The 14,629-nt window shown below is 44.2% G+C and overlaps 1 protein-coding gene across 1 annotated transcript; it reads right to left on the bottom strand.

The window, feature by feature from the left end:
- Positions 1–1,053: 1,053 nt before the first annotated feature.
- On the bottom strand, positions 1,054–13,397 carry HDC (histidine decarboxylase). Its single transcript, XM_065411480.1, has 12 exons — positions 13,295–13,397; positions 10,886–11,058; positions 10,245–10,358; positions 8,608–8,730; positions 7,316–7,450; positions 6,604–6,747; positions 6,272–6,338; positions 5,334–5,496; positions 5,128–5,218; positions 3,223–3,321; positions 2,190–2,291; positions 1,054–1,990 (listed from the first exon to the last, which is right to left on the bottom strand). The coding sequence occupies exons 1-12, from the start codon at positions 13,320–13,322 to the stop codon at positions 1,244–1,246; spliced, it is 1,986 nt and encodes a 661-aa protein (XP_065267552.1). The 5' UTR covers positions 13,323–13,397; the 3' UTR covers positions 1,054–1,243.
- Positions 13,398–14,629: the final 1,232 nt, after the last annotated feature.

Here is a 14,629-nt window from a genome sequence, read left to right as displayed (position 1 = left end):
CAGTGGGGCATTAATAGGGCTGTGTGGAAGGCTAGTGTCGCCATAATGAAACATGTTCTTGGGATGGGTTAGGTTCTGCTATGGTTAAAAAGCCAGGCAAACAGTATGAGAGAAACACTGGAGAGGATTAATAGGCCAAACGCTGCCCTTGTTTATATCTGTACAGCCCAATTTACCCCGGGGGGGGGGGAGGGGAGTTTGCCTCCACTGGTGCTTCATGGATGTAATTCAGGCAAAATTTGGTCTTACTGACCAGAGCTGGTGCTAGCTCATTGGAGCCCTTAAGCAGGAATATTCTTGCCCCATCCCCTCCCCACACACAACACATACTAATAATTAATAGGGGGCCCCCTTGAGCTGCTCGGGGCCCTAAGCAATTGCTTAGTCTGCTTATGCCTAGAGCCCTGTATGGAAACAAAATTTGTATCTGCATCTGAGCTGCACTCCACAAAAATGATCCGTGGATATCCACATCTGGATGCGGATATCTATGGATTGGCAGGGCTCTACTTATGCCTAACACTGGCTCTGTTACCGAGCCAGACTCCCTGCCTCGGTTGTGCTGGCACATGTTCCAGGTGCCCAGCAATGGTAAATTTGCCTGGAGCAGGGTTTGCAATGGTGTAGGCTGCCCACCACCCCCACTACCGCGAGGACCTATAACTAATTGAATAGATATGCAGGCAGGGCTCCTGCAAAGCCCTCCCTGACTTGAAGCTGCCTTTGTCTGGCAGCCCCTCCTGGGAAGGGCAGCATGAGTGAACTCCTCTCTCTGGCACAGTGTGGAGGAGCTGTTAGCATTCCCTGCTCCCACAGGTGTGAATCAGTCCCAGTAACTTTTCAATCAAAATCAAGCCACTGGAATAAATGGGCCAAATTCAGAGCTGAGCTACACCTCATGCATTCCCATTGAAGCCAGTGGGATTGCGCCTCGTTTAAATCAGCAACGAATCCAGACTGCTAGCTACGAACAGCCTTCTGGCAAAGCAGGAATTAACAATCCAAAATCTAATTCAAACCCCACTGCAGTCTGGAAGGAGGAGCTTCACAGAACAGGTTTAAGAGGTTTATTTGTCATTTTAATCAATAAATACACACTGTGTTTTGCTTCGGTACAAGCACAGGACTTTTCTTAATGATCATTCACATTGTTTCTCTATCAAACATGGTAGCAGGTAATATTGCATATGAATAAGCAAACTTTGGTTCTCTTCCGCCTGGGGAGGCCAATCTGTTTCGCCTGTTAAACAATTGCTTGCAGAGGACAGCAAGGCAGCTGAATGCCGCACTGAATGCTGCATTCGGGAAAGCTAGGGACGCTGTAGAACTTGATCAGTTTTCTGAAGGCACTTTTTTTGAGCATCATGACCTCTTTGGGTAGCTTGGAAAGGATTTTATCACTGGGGTGAGAGCCATTTTTCTCAGAGGCTGCTGCCTTCGGGTGGCCGATGGTTGGCACACTGTTGCAGCTGAGGGAGCGGGCTGTCTTTTTCTTGTCTTGTACAGATAAGTAGCTGAATAGGAAAGAGGATAACTTATGTTTGGTGACATCTGGGACATCTTCTGGAAAGCAGTCATCCAGAGGATCCACTTGGGCTTCCAGGTGTTGACTGACCACACATGTAGTGGGACTGACTGCTACCTTTTTAGGCTGCACTATTATCTTTCTGGAAGGCGCTTTGTGTTCGCCTACCTCCGTGTGAAACGGAGAAATACCGTTATCAGCAATAGGACTGGGGTTACTTATTATGTTGGGGATTTTGGCCCCATCAGCAGAGTTGCTGGGATGCAGCATGTAATGCTGGTTAATGATTTGGGCTGAAGTTTGTTGGATGATGTGCCAGTCTCGCAGAATGTCCTCTCTGGTTGTGAACTGAGATGTTACAGTAAAGCGGATGATGAACTTGTCATGAATGGTAGCTGGAATGAGGAAGAGGCTGCCAGATTTACTCAGTTCTTTCAAGACTTTTTCTGTCAACCAGTTAGGACCCTGTTTTAAAAATATATAAGAAGAAATGTATATTACAGTGGACTTTGCATATTAGAGATCTACAACAGCCTGTAACAATTGCTAGTGATCTTGTTACATTCCTTCATATAACCCTTACCCATAGCAATCAAGCTGGAAGACATGACGCTGGCTACTGCTGATTCATTCCAAAATTAATACAAATCATCATCATCTTTACCTTTAAACGAAATACAACCAATCCGAGGTGTCTCTTGGCAGGAATTTCAAAGAGGGGATCACTTCTGACCAAAGATTCAAAGTATTTGGCCATCTCAGTGCCCTGTAATTTAAAATGTTTTTTTTAAAGTGGTTATTTCTCGTGAATGACAAACAATGCATAAGATGCAAAATTAAGTAGATAAATAAAGCCAACTCCCCTCCCCAACCACAACCTCACACACCTAGTGCCAAAACACTGAGGTTCTCAGCTTTGCAAAGTAATAAAGATTTCATCCAGTTGCCAAAATATCTGGCCTGATCATTCACAGCCTGATCCACAACCCATTGAAATCAATGGAAAGACGGTGACTTTGATGGGTTGTGAATCAGACCCTTACAGATGAACCCTTGATATCTGTACAAAACTAGAATGACTGGGCTTGGCTGGGGTTTTCTGGAGGAACACTGGAGAATGGAATCTGTCCCCATGCTTCTGGGCTGTGGATCACCAGTAGAGACACTCCACAGCTGATGCTGTATCATACTGTGGCTTCCTGTACTTACACTCAGGGGTTTAGGCCTGTGGATTCGCATAGTTGTAGACACACTGCCCATGAAGCACCCCCTTGCCTACTTCATGAACTACCCCCACATTGTTCCAAAGAAAGCCTCTGTAGAGTCCTGCTTTGTGGAGTGCAGAGGGGTGTTGGATCCGCTTGCCTGGCCTCTTCATAACTCACCGCCTTCCCCATGGAGAGCTCTTTGTGTTTGTGGAGGATTGAAAAAAAAGCTTTTGTCTGTATGCCCCATCCTGTGACCCTATTTAGGCAAAACTCCTAGCAAATCCAATGAGAATTTTGCCTCCCTAGGAACTACAGAGTCAAGACCTCTAACAGGCTAAAAGCAGCATACATTTGTCAATAGCATTCAGATATACACAAACTTCATGTGTGAGAGGATCTCTGCTAGCCAGCCTCACAGCTGTGTTTAATGGACTCAGATGCTGAAAAGCAATATCAATATGTTAACACTTGTCCAGTTAATTCACATACATGTCTGACGTGGGCTTGAAGCTTTTTCACCCCAAAGGAACGAATCACAAACCAGAGCTTCAAAGAGCGAAACCGACGACTTAGTGGAATTTGCCAGTGCTGTGAACAAAACAACGGCACATCAACAAGCTGAAAAAAACAATTTTAAAGAGAGTCCCACTTCAGCATAATCAAGTGTGGTCCTGCACCCCTCTTCTCAGATGAGTGACCCTTACTCAGACAAGGAGTTTGACCTGAGTAAACAAGACTGCGGAAATTGGCATAACAAACAGTCATTAAAGGAAGATTCTATGTAGTTATTTTCCCAGGTGTTTTGAAAAACCATTATATTTTGGCTACTGCACTCAGATATTACAGTGGTTGGCGCCCTAGATGTGTCTAACTTTTTGTAAAGCATTACTAATTTTTATTATTCCAGTTCACAGTGCCGAGGGCAGTATAAACTGATTAAAATCCTGATTCAGGAAAACACTTAACATGATTAGTCCATTGCAATTGAGGACAGCAATGCTTAACTTTAAGTCCCATTGACTTGTCCATGTGCTTAGCTGCTGTCCTGAAGAGGGATGTTTTCCCAAATCAGGGCCTAAAGGATGAATGAGACAAATGAGACTAGAAAAATTAGAAAGAGCAATGGCAGCCATCTAACGGAGGGACCAGACGACATTTAAAAAAAAAGAAACTATATCAAAGAATCCACAAAACTACATGCCTCCAAATTAACCACCAGAGGGAGCAATGTATGCTAATTAAAGAAATAAGCTATACTGAGACCAAGAAAGAAAACAATTGCCTTTTTCAGGACCTTGATGAGCACATAGCTGAAACACTGGTCTTATAGAATATTATTTTGTAACACAGTATTCAGATTTAGTTAGCTAGATCTGAAATGATTTGCTTCTTAGCTCCCCACCACCGTCAACAGCTGCATTTAAAGCCCAATGAAATTTTAATTTATTTTATTATTTTACTGCTGTTTCAACTCAAGGAATTTCCATTGTTTACATGTTTTCCCATAACTATGTCATGTATCAGAATAATTGTTGTAGGTTAGAGTAGGAATAAGACAAACAGAATAAGCCCCGCAAACATGTAAAAACCTCATTAACTGGAACTGTTCTGACAATAAATTACACGGAAGCAGGGGCGGCTCCAGGCACCAGCGCAGCAAGCGCGTGCCTGGGGCGGCAAGCCGCGGGGGGCGGCCTACCGGTGGCTGTGAGGGCGGCAGGCAGGCGGCTTTCGGCGGCATGGCTGCGGGAGGTCCGCCGGTCCTGCGGCTTCGGCGGCAATTCGACGGAGGAGACGCTGATGGCACGGCACCGGCGGACTTCCCGCAGGCATGCCGCCGAATCCACGTTACCAGCGGACCGGCCTGCAGGCGCACCGCCAAAAGCCACCTGCCTGCTGTGCTTGGGGCGGCAAAAAACATAGAGCCGCCCCTGCACGGAAGTGACCTTTTTCTGGCTGAGGCACTGGGCTAGATCCTCAGCTGATGTCACTTAATGTAGCTCCAATTAAGTTAATTGAGCTTTACTGATTTAGATCAACTGAGAATCTGGCTCAATATCTCAGTACACACAGACAAAAAATGTCCAGGGCAACAGAAGATTGTAATATCCAAGTGTTGTTTGATTAACCTAACTAGCGTCTATATTTATCACTTCTAGCTTCTATATTTGATCTAGAAGAGTTTCTGTGCAATTTTACTCTCAATGCAGACTTACTGCCAGAGCTCATGTTACGCTCCCCTATTTAAACACTTCACTATGATTGCTTCTATAGTCTGCATTAGAGATATTCTTATCATCACATGAAACATGCTCCAGGAGTATTAGGAATCTGACAATTTCTGTTCAAACATTTTGTAGGAAATGTAAAGTATTGGTTCAGATGGCTACTTACCATGAAATCAGTAGCAGCCCCTGAATTGGCATGTCTGAGGTAGACGGGATTAACACTGAAGGTTTGCTGTAATTTGTATTTGTCTTTGACCCTATCAATAATAGAATGAATTGTGCTTAGTAAAAAAAAATCCTCAGAGGAAGACCTTGCAATTTGTATGTTGTACTTTGAGTGTTCGTTCCCTTTGATTGTTTTGCTCTACTCACCAGAATGCAGTGCAGTCAAAGTGAACCATCATCCATTTAGAAGGATTGAAAGCAAAAGAATCTGCATATTCAATGCCGTTCAAAAATAGTCGAAATTCAGGGCAGAGAAATGCGGTTCCTGCATAGGCAGCATCAATATGAAGCCAGAGACCCTCAGTGGCACCTGGAGAAATAGAAAATGTGTGTGGGGTCATGGTGGCTCAGTGAGTTAACACGTAGCTTCTCCATTCTGGAGAAGTAGGTTTACATTTTGTTTAGGACACAAGAGAAAAGAATGTGGAAGCAAGACAGACCAGTCCATCTCAAAGGTGTTTCTGCATCAGACACCTAAATCCACTGGAAAAGATTGGATCCGGATAGGCCCATCTCTTCTCAACGACAGAACCTTGGCTAATCCTTCCCCCTCTGTAAGGCAGCCTCTTAAAGTTTGAGGTCCTGTCATCTGTACTGATAGTGAGTGAAATTCCTCATCACATCCCCACCACAAAGCCAGAGTCGGGGGATCCCAGCAGAATGGAATCCCCACCCAACCAATGGCAATGTAAGCAGCAGCACACCAGTCTCTCTGCACCCAATAATCAGAACCTGGGCTGGAGTAGGATCCACAATCACTTCCCACTCCTTTGAAACATAGACCTAGTGGCCACAATGATGTCCTGCCAGCCCCTACTTTCAAAACCTCTTCCAGACTGGGACCTCCATGGAACCTCTGCTAGTGGGTGAATTTCATGCATTTTGAACAGGACATATTTTAATGGCTTATTTCAAACATCGCAGACATTAATGGAGAGATTCCCATTGACTCCAAAGGTCTTTGAATCAGGTCCTAAAAGGTCAGCTGAATAGTGGTTTCCTGTTTGCTCTTGGTGCCACAAAAAATCCCACACTTGCCTCCCTTTACTGCCCGTATATGATCTTATGGTTAAAGAGATGCTTACAAATTGGACCCAGCTCTGATAGATTGTCAAAAGCACAGACACCAGTTGTACCCAACGTCGCACAAACCTGGAAGAAAACAAAGACTTGTCAAGATGGGATATTTAAATAATCTTTTTTTTTTTGACCCACACATTCAAGAACTAATCAGGCTAAGAATTCAGTCAGAATGGAAATTGTACCTTCTTATTTGAACAGACCAAAGTGTAAATTATTCACATGTATTTCTACCTTGAATTCATTATTGTTACCATAATAGCAAAGTGATTCAGACACATTTTTACATGGACAATAATAATACACCAATATGTCAATATCCGAAAGCAGAACTTACAAAGACAGGCACTAGGCCTTGGTTTCTGTCTTCTTCGATGGCTTTCTTCAGGGCTTCGCCTCGGAGGGCAAAGTTCTCATCCACAGGCAGAAATTTCATCTTCACAAGAGCAATCAAGCCAGCCTTTTCTACTGAGGAATGAGCCTAAAAGAACAGAAAGGACTGCCTAGAAATACAGCTCCCTCACTCGATTCCCTCCTCTGGAGACGTAGGAAGGAGAGAACAGAAATGTGCTTTGCAGTGTGCCTAAGAGGATAGCAAATCTGGGCACAGATGAACCAAGGGAGAAGAGAAAGTTCCAAAAACAAGGGGCCCTTACCAAAAACATCCGTCTCATTTATAGTGAGGGAGATCCAGCTCCAGCATCTATTCTGTGGCAATATGTATGTTCTGGGGAAACAGATGATCTCTCAGGTGCTGTGCTCTGGATGGAGCACATGGGAGGTTTGGCCAATAATGGGAAGGAAGAAGGGCTAAGTGCAGGATTGGGAGTCAGGTGAATGGGGATCTCTTAGTGCCACTATGACCTTAAGAAAGGCACTTCACTTTGCTGTAAAAGCTTCCCCTCTGTAAAACGGGACTAACACCGCCCACTTCAGGGTTCAGTCACAGCAGCACAGTACTTTGACTACTGATATAAAATTGCAAAGTGTTATTATTCAGTCTGATAACACAGGAGCTAATTTGTTTATTCATAACAGCGGGAACCTACCTGATCAGATGCATAAGCAACAAGACGAGAGTTCAGTGTGGACTCATCAGTATCTGGCTCCGAAACCTTCATTTCCAGAATTTTGTTTTTTCTCGCTGCTAGCAGAGCAATCAAGGTTGATTCACTAACAGTGCTCTGCAAAGAAACAGCTGCTTATTAATTGCAGAATATCCAGAAGAGTTTTCCTCCTTTCTTGCTAGTTTGGCATGGATTTGCTAGTCACTAAAGCAATCATCTTATCCATCCCCTAGTTTATTTCTGCCACAAGTTATTTCATGTGCAGTGGAACCCCACTTATCGTCTCCATTGTGCTGCTGGTCTCTGTGGGCCAGCAGCAGAAAGTGATGCATTTTGAATGCTGTGTGCTTTGAACGAGCAGGAGAGCATTAACAAGAAGAAAGTACTGTACATTTTCCTTTGGCTATAAAGTAGTATAATCCACAGAAATTATGGGCCTGATCAAGGCCCACTGAAGTCAGTGGAAGTTTTTCCATTGACTTCAGTGGGCATTGGAGGAGGGCTTATGGAAGCAGTTAAAAATGCAGGGCCTGATCCTGCAATTCTTACACATTCAAAGTACACAGGACTTGAAGTAAATGGGGCAGGGTTACTGGCATGAAGAAAGGTTGTTAGAGAAGTGTCCACTATCCCCAGGTGGTTTCACATAATTTTGGAGCATACAAGGATGATGTGAAATGAAGAAATCAGAAGGAAAAGTTGTGTTGGCCTCATTTAGCAATAACACAGTTCCAAAGAGAAATAGCTCCTATATTGTAACTCAGGGACCCATCATGCAATGGTTCTATATAAAAATTGGATTTTAAAATTACAGAACGTAACCACATTTAGAGTTAAAAAGTTTCTCCTAATATATACCCTAAATCTCCCTTGCTGTAGATTAAGCCCATTGCCTTTGGTCCTACCTTCAATGGACACAGAGAACAACTGATCACTATCCTCTTTATAACAGCCCTTAACATATTTGAAGACTGTTATTAGGTTCCTTCTCAGTCTTCTTTTGTTAAGACTAAACATGCCCAGTTTTTTTAACCTTTCCTCATAGGTCAGGTTTTCTAAACTTTTTATCACTTTTGTTGCTTTCCTCGGACTCTCTCCAGTTTATCCACATCTTTCCTAAAATGGGGTACCCAGAATTGGACACAGGACTCCTGGAAACTTTACCTCAGGTAAAAACTTCCACTGACTTCTAAAGGGAGTTTTGTTTGAGCAAAGGAATAGCCATTCTGAAGTGTGCGAATCAATTCTGCAAAACACCCACTGAGCTCTCCTACCTGTAATACTCCTCCTCCCTGGCTGTCTGGGTGATGGTGCAAGAACGTATCTGGAAGGCCCAGCATTTTTGCCAGCCAATCCATTACATTCATTTCCAGTTCTGTACAGGCTGGACTGGAGGCCTAGAAATTGGAACAAATAGACTCAGTCATGTTTTAATCCCTCTGATAGTAAACCTCATACCCTATGTTTTCCTTAAGTGACAATACTACAGTTTTTAAAATACCCATTACAGTAGACTAGTTTGGATTTGACAAGCCATGGATTGTTGTGCTGACATTCATGTCCAAGAAAAATGGGAGGATATCCCATATATCCCAAAAGAAGTTACTGGCACTTCTGAGAGAGAAGCAATGGTCTATGGTTAAGGCCATAGGCTGGGACTCAGGAGATCTGGATTCAATTCCAAGTCTGCCAGAGACTTCCTCTGTGACCTTAGGCAAGTTCCTCATCTGTAAAATATGTTTAATAACATTTCCTTTTTCCCACCCTTAGTCTGTCTTGTCTGTTCAGATTGCAAGCGCTTTGGACAGCATCTAGCCCAGGGGTAGGCAACCTATGGCATGCGTACCAAAGGGGGCACGCGAGCTGATTTTCAGTGGCACTCACACTGCCCGGGTCCTGGCCACCAGACCGGGGGGCTCTGCATTTTAATTTAATTTTAAATGAAGCTTCTTAAACATTTTAAAAACCTTATTTACTTTACATACAACAATAGTTTAGTTATATATTATAGACTTATAGAAAGAGACCTTCTAAAATCATTAAAATGTATTACTGGCACGCGAACCCTTAAATCAGAGTGAATAAATGAAGACTCAGCACACCGCTTCTGAAAGGTTGCCAACCCCTGATCTCATCACTACTGCAATACACACAATAACTTTTGACCACTTTTGCAACGTGAGCCTCCATGCTGAGAAAGGGTGATCTCCAAACTCCCACTGACCTAGTCTAAACCAACATAAACCCAAGGGAATTGACAGGGACTGTTACTGTAGGTTGCTGTGCTACTTCCATACCAAGAGCAAAGAGAAACATGAAGCTGGACCAGGTGCCTTCCTAACGGTTGATTTTTGTCATTTTGCCTCTTAGGGCTTGTCTGTACTTGCAGGTTAACACACATTAAGGTAGTTTAGCTTAGCTCCAGTTGGGTTAAGCTAAATAAGCACAAGGCTTTTAGGGTTGCCAACCCTCCAGGATTGTCCTGGACTCTCCAGGAATTAAAGATTAATATTTAATTAAAGATTGTCATGTGATGAAACCTCCAGGAATACATCCAACCAAAATTGGCAACCCTACTCTTTTTCCAGATTAAGAGTATCCACACATGGAGTCATTTAGGAACAGTTAAATCAGGAACAACTTTATATGCACACAAGCCCTTACTGGTGTATCATTCTTGCTCTTGCTGCCATTCATTGAAATTATGACATCTAAAAATTGGAGATTTTTTAAAGCAGTTTTATATTTTAGTTGTGCAAACAGCTTAAAATGGTTTGAAGTAAATAAATTAATTTATTGATTCACAGATTTTAAAGCCAAAAGACACCATTATGATCATCTGGTCTGGACTTCTGCATAACACAGACCAAGGAACAGCATTTCAAAACTATATAAAAACAACATTATTTACCCACGTGAATCCCAAACAGTTAATAGCATCAGCCAGCATGTCCCCCAGCAGGGAAGGCCAGGAGGTAAGAGCTGGAAAGTAGGCGTGCATATGTGGACTCTGCCAATGGACAACCTAGATCAGAGGATGCAGAGAAATTATATCAGGAACAATGTCAGAGAACTCTGAACCAACCATACAAATTAAAACAATGTGATGGGAAAGTCTCACCACTCCCTGCTGAAGATCTGATAACAGCAAGTTTCAACATTAACAGCAAAAGAGCATTTTCAAAAGATAGTAATATGCAGTAACTAGATAAACTCCAAACTAAGCCAGAAGTATTTATCTAAATTAAACATACAGCCGTACATTTTCAAACAGGAAATAATGGTCCTCTGGCAACCATCCATTACGGTAACTTTATTTTACATCAGATTATTCAGGGAGGCTTATAATTGTATTTTATGGAGTTTGCTGCAAGAGTGACTTGTTGATTTCACCATTATTTAATTGTAATCCCATGGATCTTCTCCCCTGTTAGAATGCCTGTGCTAGTTAATTAAGTAGAGTTCACTATGAACTACTCATTCCCAGGGTGCAGATGTTCACACTGGATGGTAATGACCCTTTCCTGAGTCCGGTTCTACTCTAATTCTTACCCCAGGCATGATAATCTTCTCAATGTCTCTGAAGATGTTGTCCCAGCTGTCTGGCTCTACAGGGGCACTGTCTGGCAGCTGGGCTCTCATGTAACCAGGCTGCACATCTGGAGTCACCCGTCTCTCTCTCACGTTGCTCAGATACTGGCAAATGTAATCCACCATTTCTTTCCCTGGAAGAGGCAGGATGTGCCCTTTGAAGTCAGGCCATAGGAACAACAGCAGATAGCAATTCACACACACTCTTTGCATTTGATAGGGCTCAGTTATCAAACTGCTCAATGCATAGCTGCAGTACTGAATACAATGGACACTCCAGAGCTATCAAGGCTTGGAAAACTCAACTGAGTACATTAAAAGAGCCACGTTTTCCCCCTGTAAGTCACCTGCTTCTTGTACTGTATCTCACACGTTTCTTGGGAGTGACCCAGTGAAGGCAAATCCTGAGTGATGGGCTTCGGCTTTCAATGGTACAGTGGCATGTGTCCCCCCATGAACAGTGGCTGGAAACTCTAAAGTGCCTTGATCTCAACCCCCCTAACTCAAGAGCAGGTCAGGAAGACAAAGGAAATCCACTGATGTCTGTAAAATGCTTAAAATGCCAACTACATTGAAACCTACACTAAGGACCCCTGTGCTTGGCAGTCACTTCTCTTCAGTGACCATTTAAAAGTAGCCCCAGGGTTTCCAGTGCAGATTGTTAGAATTTAGTTAAAAATGCATCTCTCCTCAGAAGCTGACTTTGGCTAGTGCCTTGAGAGTTTGCTTAAGACTCTCTCTGTCCCAAGAAGAACTTCCCCTGATAGCATTTGCTTGGCAATATACTTGTTTCATTGCCCATATAATAAAAGAGCACCAGACGCCATGGTAATAGTTTCAATTACTACACTTAGTTTATAACAGCCTTGTGGACCTGTACTCTCCTGTTCCCCAGGAACACACACAGTGCACACCACAGCTGAGATGCATTTGTGAAACAGCCTCCCAAAGGCAAAGGGTTTCTGAATATTCCTCATGAAGGAAAACAGCCTTTTCTCTGGAAAAGGCAGGGAGCCCAGAGCCAGGAGACCTGGGTTCTGGTCCCAGCTCTGAACTGGCTCTTTCTGTCAATGGGTCAGACATTTAACTTCTCTGTGCTTCCATGTCCCATCTGTAAAGTGGCCTAGAGCCCTTTATAGCATGTTTGTAAAAAGCTCTGAGATCACAGATGAAGAGAGCTATGTCGGTGTTAAGTATCAGACAGTATTTCTCAAGTGCCTTGTAACTTGGCGCAGTGTCTAATCACTGATGGATATTCAGATAGTCTCAGCCTCAACTCAAATTGGCTGAAATGGTGTGTTTCAGAGAAATAAAGATCATGCTCAAACCTTTCATAGTCCTCTCTCTCTCTGTGCTGGTCAGGGACTATCCCGTCACTCCCTAAAAGCAATCACGGCTCTGGGCTCCTTCTCCACTTGCTAGACACTCTCCCTTTCCTGCATCAGACATGGAGTGTGCCTGACTTTTAAACTATATGACATGTTCTAATGGGCCTGAGCTGTGCCCTGATTTACACCTCTGCAACCACACTGACATCAGCAGGGTTTCATGGGGTGTCAATGAGGCTGGCAGTTGGTTCACAGTACCTAACACAACCCTCTCCCATAAGGTTATTCTAGACTCAGGGCCGGCTCCAGGCACCAGCACAGCAAGCAGGTGCTTGGGGCGGCCAACGGAAAGGGGCGGCACGTCCGGGTCTTCGGCGGCAATTCGGCAGCGGGTCCCTCAGTCCCTCTCGGAGGGAAGGACCTGCCGCCGAATTGCTGCCGAAGAACGAAGTGGCGGCGGTAGAGCTGCTGCCGAAGTGCCGCCAATCGCGGCTTTTTTGTTTGTTTGTTTGTTTGTTTTCGCTGCTTGGGGCGGCAAAAATGCTGGAGCCGGCCCTGTCTAGACTGCAGGGCTATGGACCATTGCCGTAGGCTGCTGTAGTATTTTATTTATAACCGCAAGGAAATGAACTGACATCAGAGCCATCCTCTGAAACTCATCTTTGAAGGGATATTCCACCCAATCTCTCTCCTGCTGCTTTACAGTGTTAACTCCCATTAACCTGAGTGCACAGTGTCAGCCTGCGTGGGTATGTGTGTGTACGTTCACTTCAGTGTGCAGAACCCACCTAGGGTGACCAGACAGCAAGTGTGAAAAATTGGGACAGGGGGTGGGGTGGGGGGTGTAATAGGAGCCTATATAAGAAAAAGACCCCAAAATCAGGACTGTTCCTATAAAATCGGGACATCGGGTCACCCTAAATCCATCTGGACTGCCATGCACCACTCCCAGCCCCACAACAGTTCTTCTCCCAGCAAGCAAATTGCCACCCACCCACTTTGATAGCCTGAAGAGGCCCGCAGGAAGATCTGCCTCACTCACCTCTCTCTCTGTACTCCCCTGGTTCCATGATGGCTCCTTCCAAAGTCACCCCCTCCAATCTGGGCTGTGAATCTTCAGTTGGCTGCAGGAAGCTCTGTCCTCCTTCACTGCTGCCTGCTCATCCTTCAGCCTTTATACCTCTCTTTATCTGCCAGACCCACGCATTTCAGAGAAGGGTTAGCGTAGGCAAATTAATGTAGTGGGAACTATGTATCTAACTCCTCCCCCCTGTAATTCTCAGAGTGCGTGTGTGTTTTCCCTGCACTCTTTTGATGTCTAAGATAATTTCCTCCAGATGATTTGTTTCTCCATTAACCCTTTTTACTATTGGGAATGCAGCCTGGTGTTCAGTCTCTGTCAATAGCCACAGAGTAAATCACTCCCCATGAAATAACCCAGACACACATTCATGTACAATTTGGATGAGGATGGGGGTGTCAAGGATGGTTCCAAAAGCAGCCCAACACAGCATGGGGATAAAGAAAAGCAGACAGAATCCTTTCCACATTGTCTGTGCCCACTGGGAACCGTCTCAGTGGCACTTATTTTCCTACCCAGCCTAGTATTGTTAAACCTTAGCATGTTACACCGTGGGCTAGGCCAGTCTTTGATGGGCTGCAGCAGACAATTGCCTAATAGCCCAATAGCCAGAAGCAGTGTTGCCAACTCTTGCAAGCCTTGAAATATTTGGTATTTTTCTTAAAGCTCCTGGAGGCATGAGGTGATGTGAGAGTCAGTTTTCTTTTGGGGGGAAAAAAATGTTACTAATGCTCACAGTTGGAAAGAAAAGCTTGAAAATCTGACCCAAGTGCACCCTAAAGCCTCAACAATGAGAAAGGAAATGAAAAGAACCCAACCTTCCTACCTGCCTTCCTTTCACAGTCTCATGATTTTGGGTGGCCTGCCTCATGGTTTGCGAATGGCTGGGGTTGGTAATACTGACAAATAATAAATGTGAGACGGGACTGGATGTCTCAGGGGTGGGGGGTGCTGTGACAGTGGATTATAGAGGCTGACCCGGGCTGAGGCCAGTAGGGACCAAAATCATTACAGATAGCGGTCTAGTGACCTCAGGGCCATATATTGGTGTAGCGCATGAAATTCTGTGTCCTGGTAATGGCTGGACCCAGGGAGGATAAGAGCCTGCTACTTACTGGCAACTAACAGAATTACTGTTTTAATTCAAGTTATGTGTTCAGCACTGAAGGGGTGGGATTATAGTCCCTTGGTGGGTGCCTATAGGAACCCCTTGTTCATTACATACATGCTAATGGAGGGGTTCTCCACTGAGTTCTAAGTGGTAAGCTTCTACATTTACAAAAAGCCAACAGCGCA

The sequence above is a fragment of the Emys orbicularis genome, chromosome 10 (genome assembly GCF_028017835.1).
Source record: "Emys orbicularis isolate rEmyOrb1 chromosome 10, rEmyOrb1.hap1, whole genome shotgun sequence".
Lineage (NCBI taxonomy): Eukaryota > Metazoa > Chordata > Testudines > Emydidae > Emys > Emys orbicularis.
The sequence above is the reverse complement of the archived record's forward strand: the minus strand, read 5'-3'. Positions and strand labels throughout refer to the sequence as shown.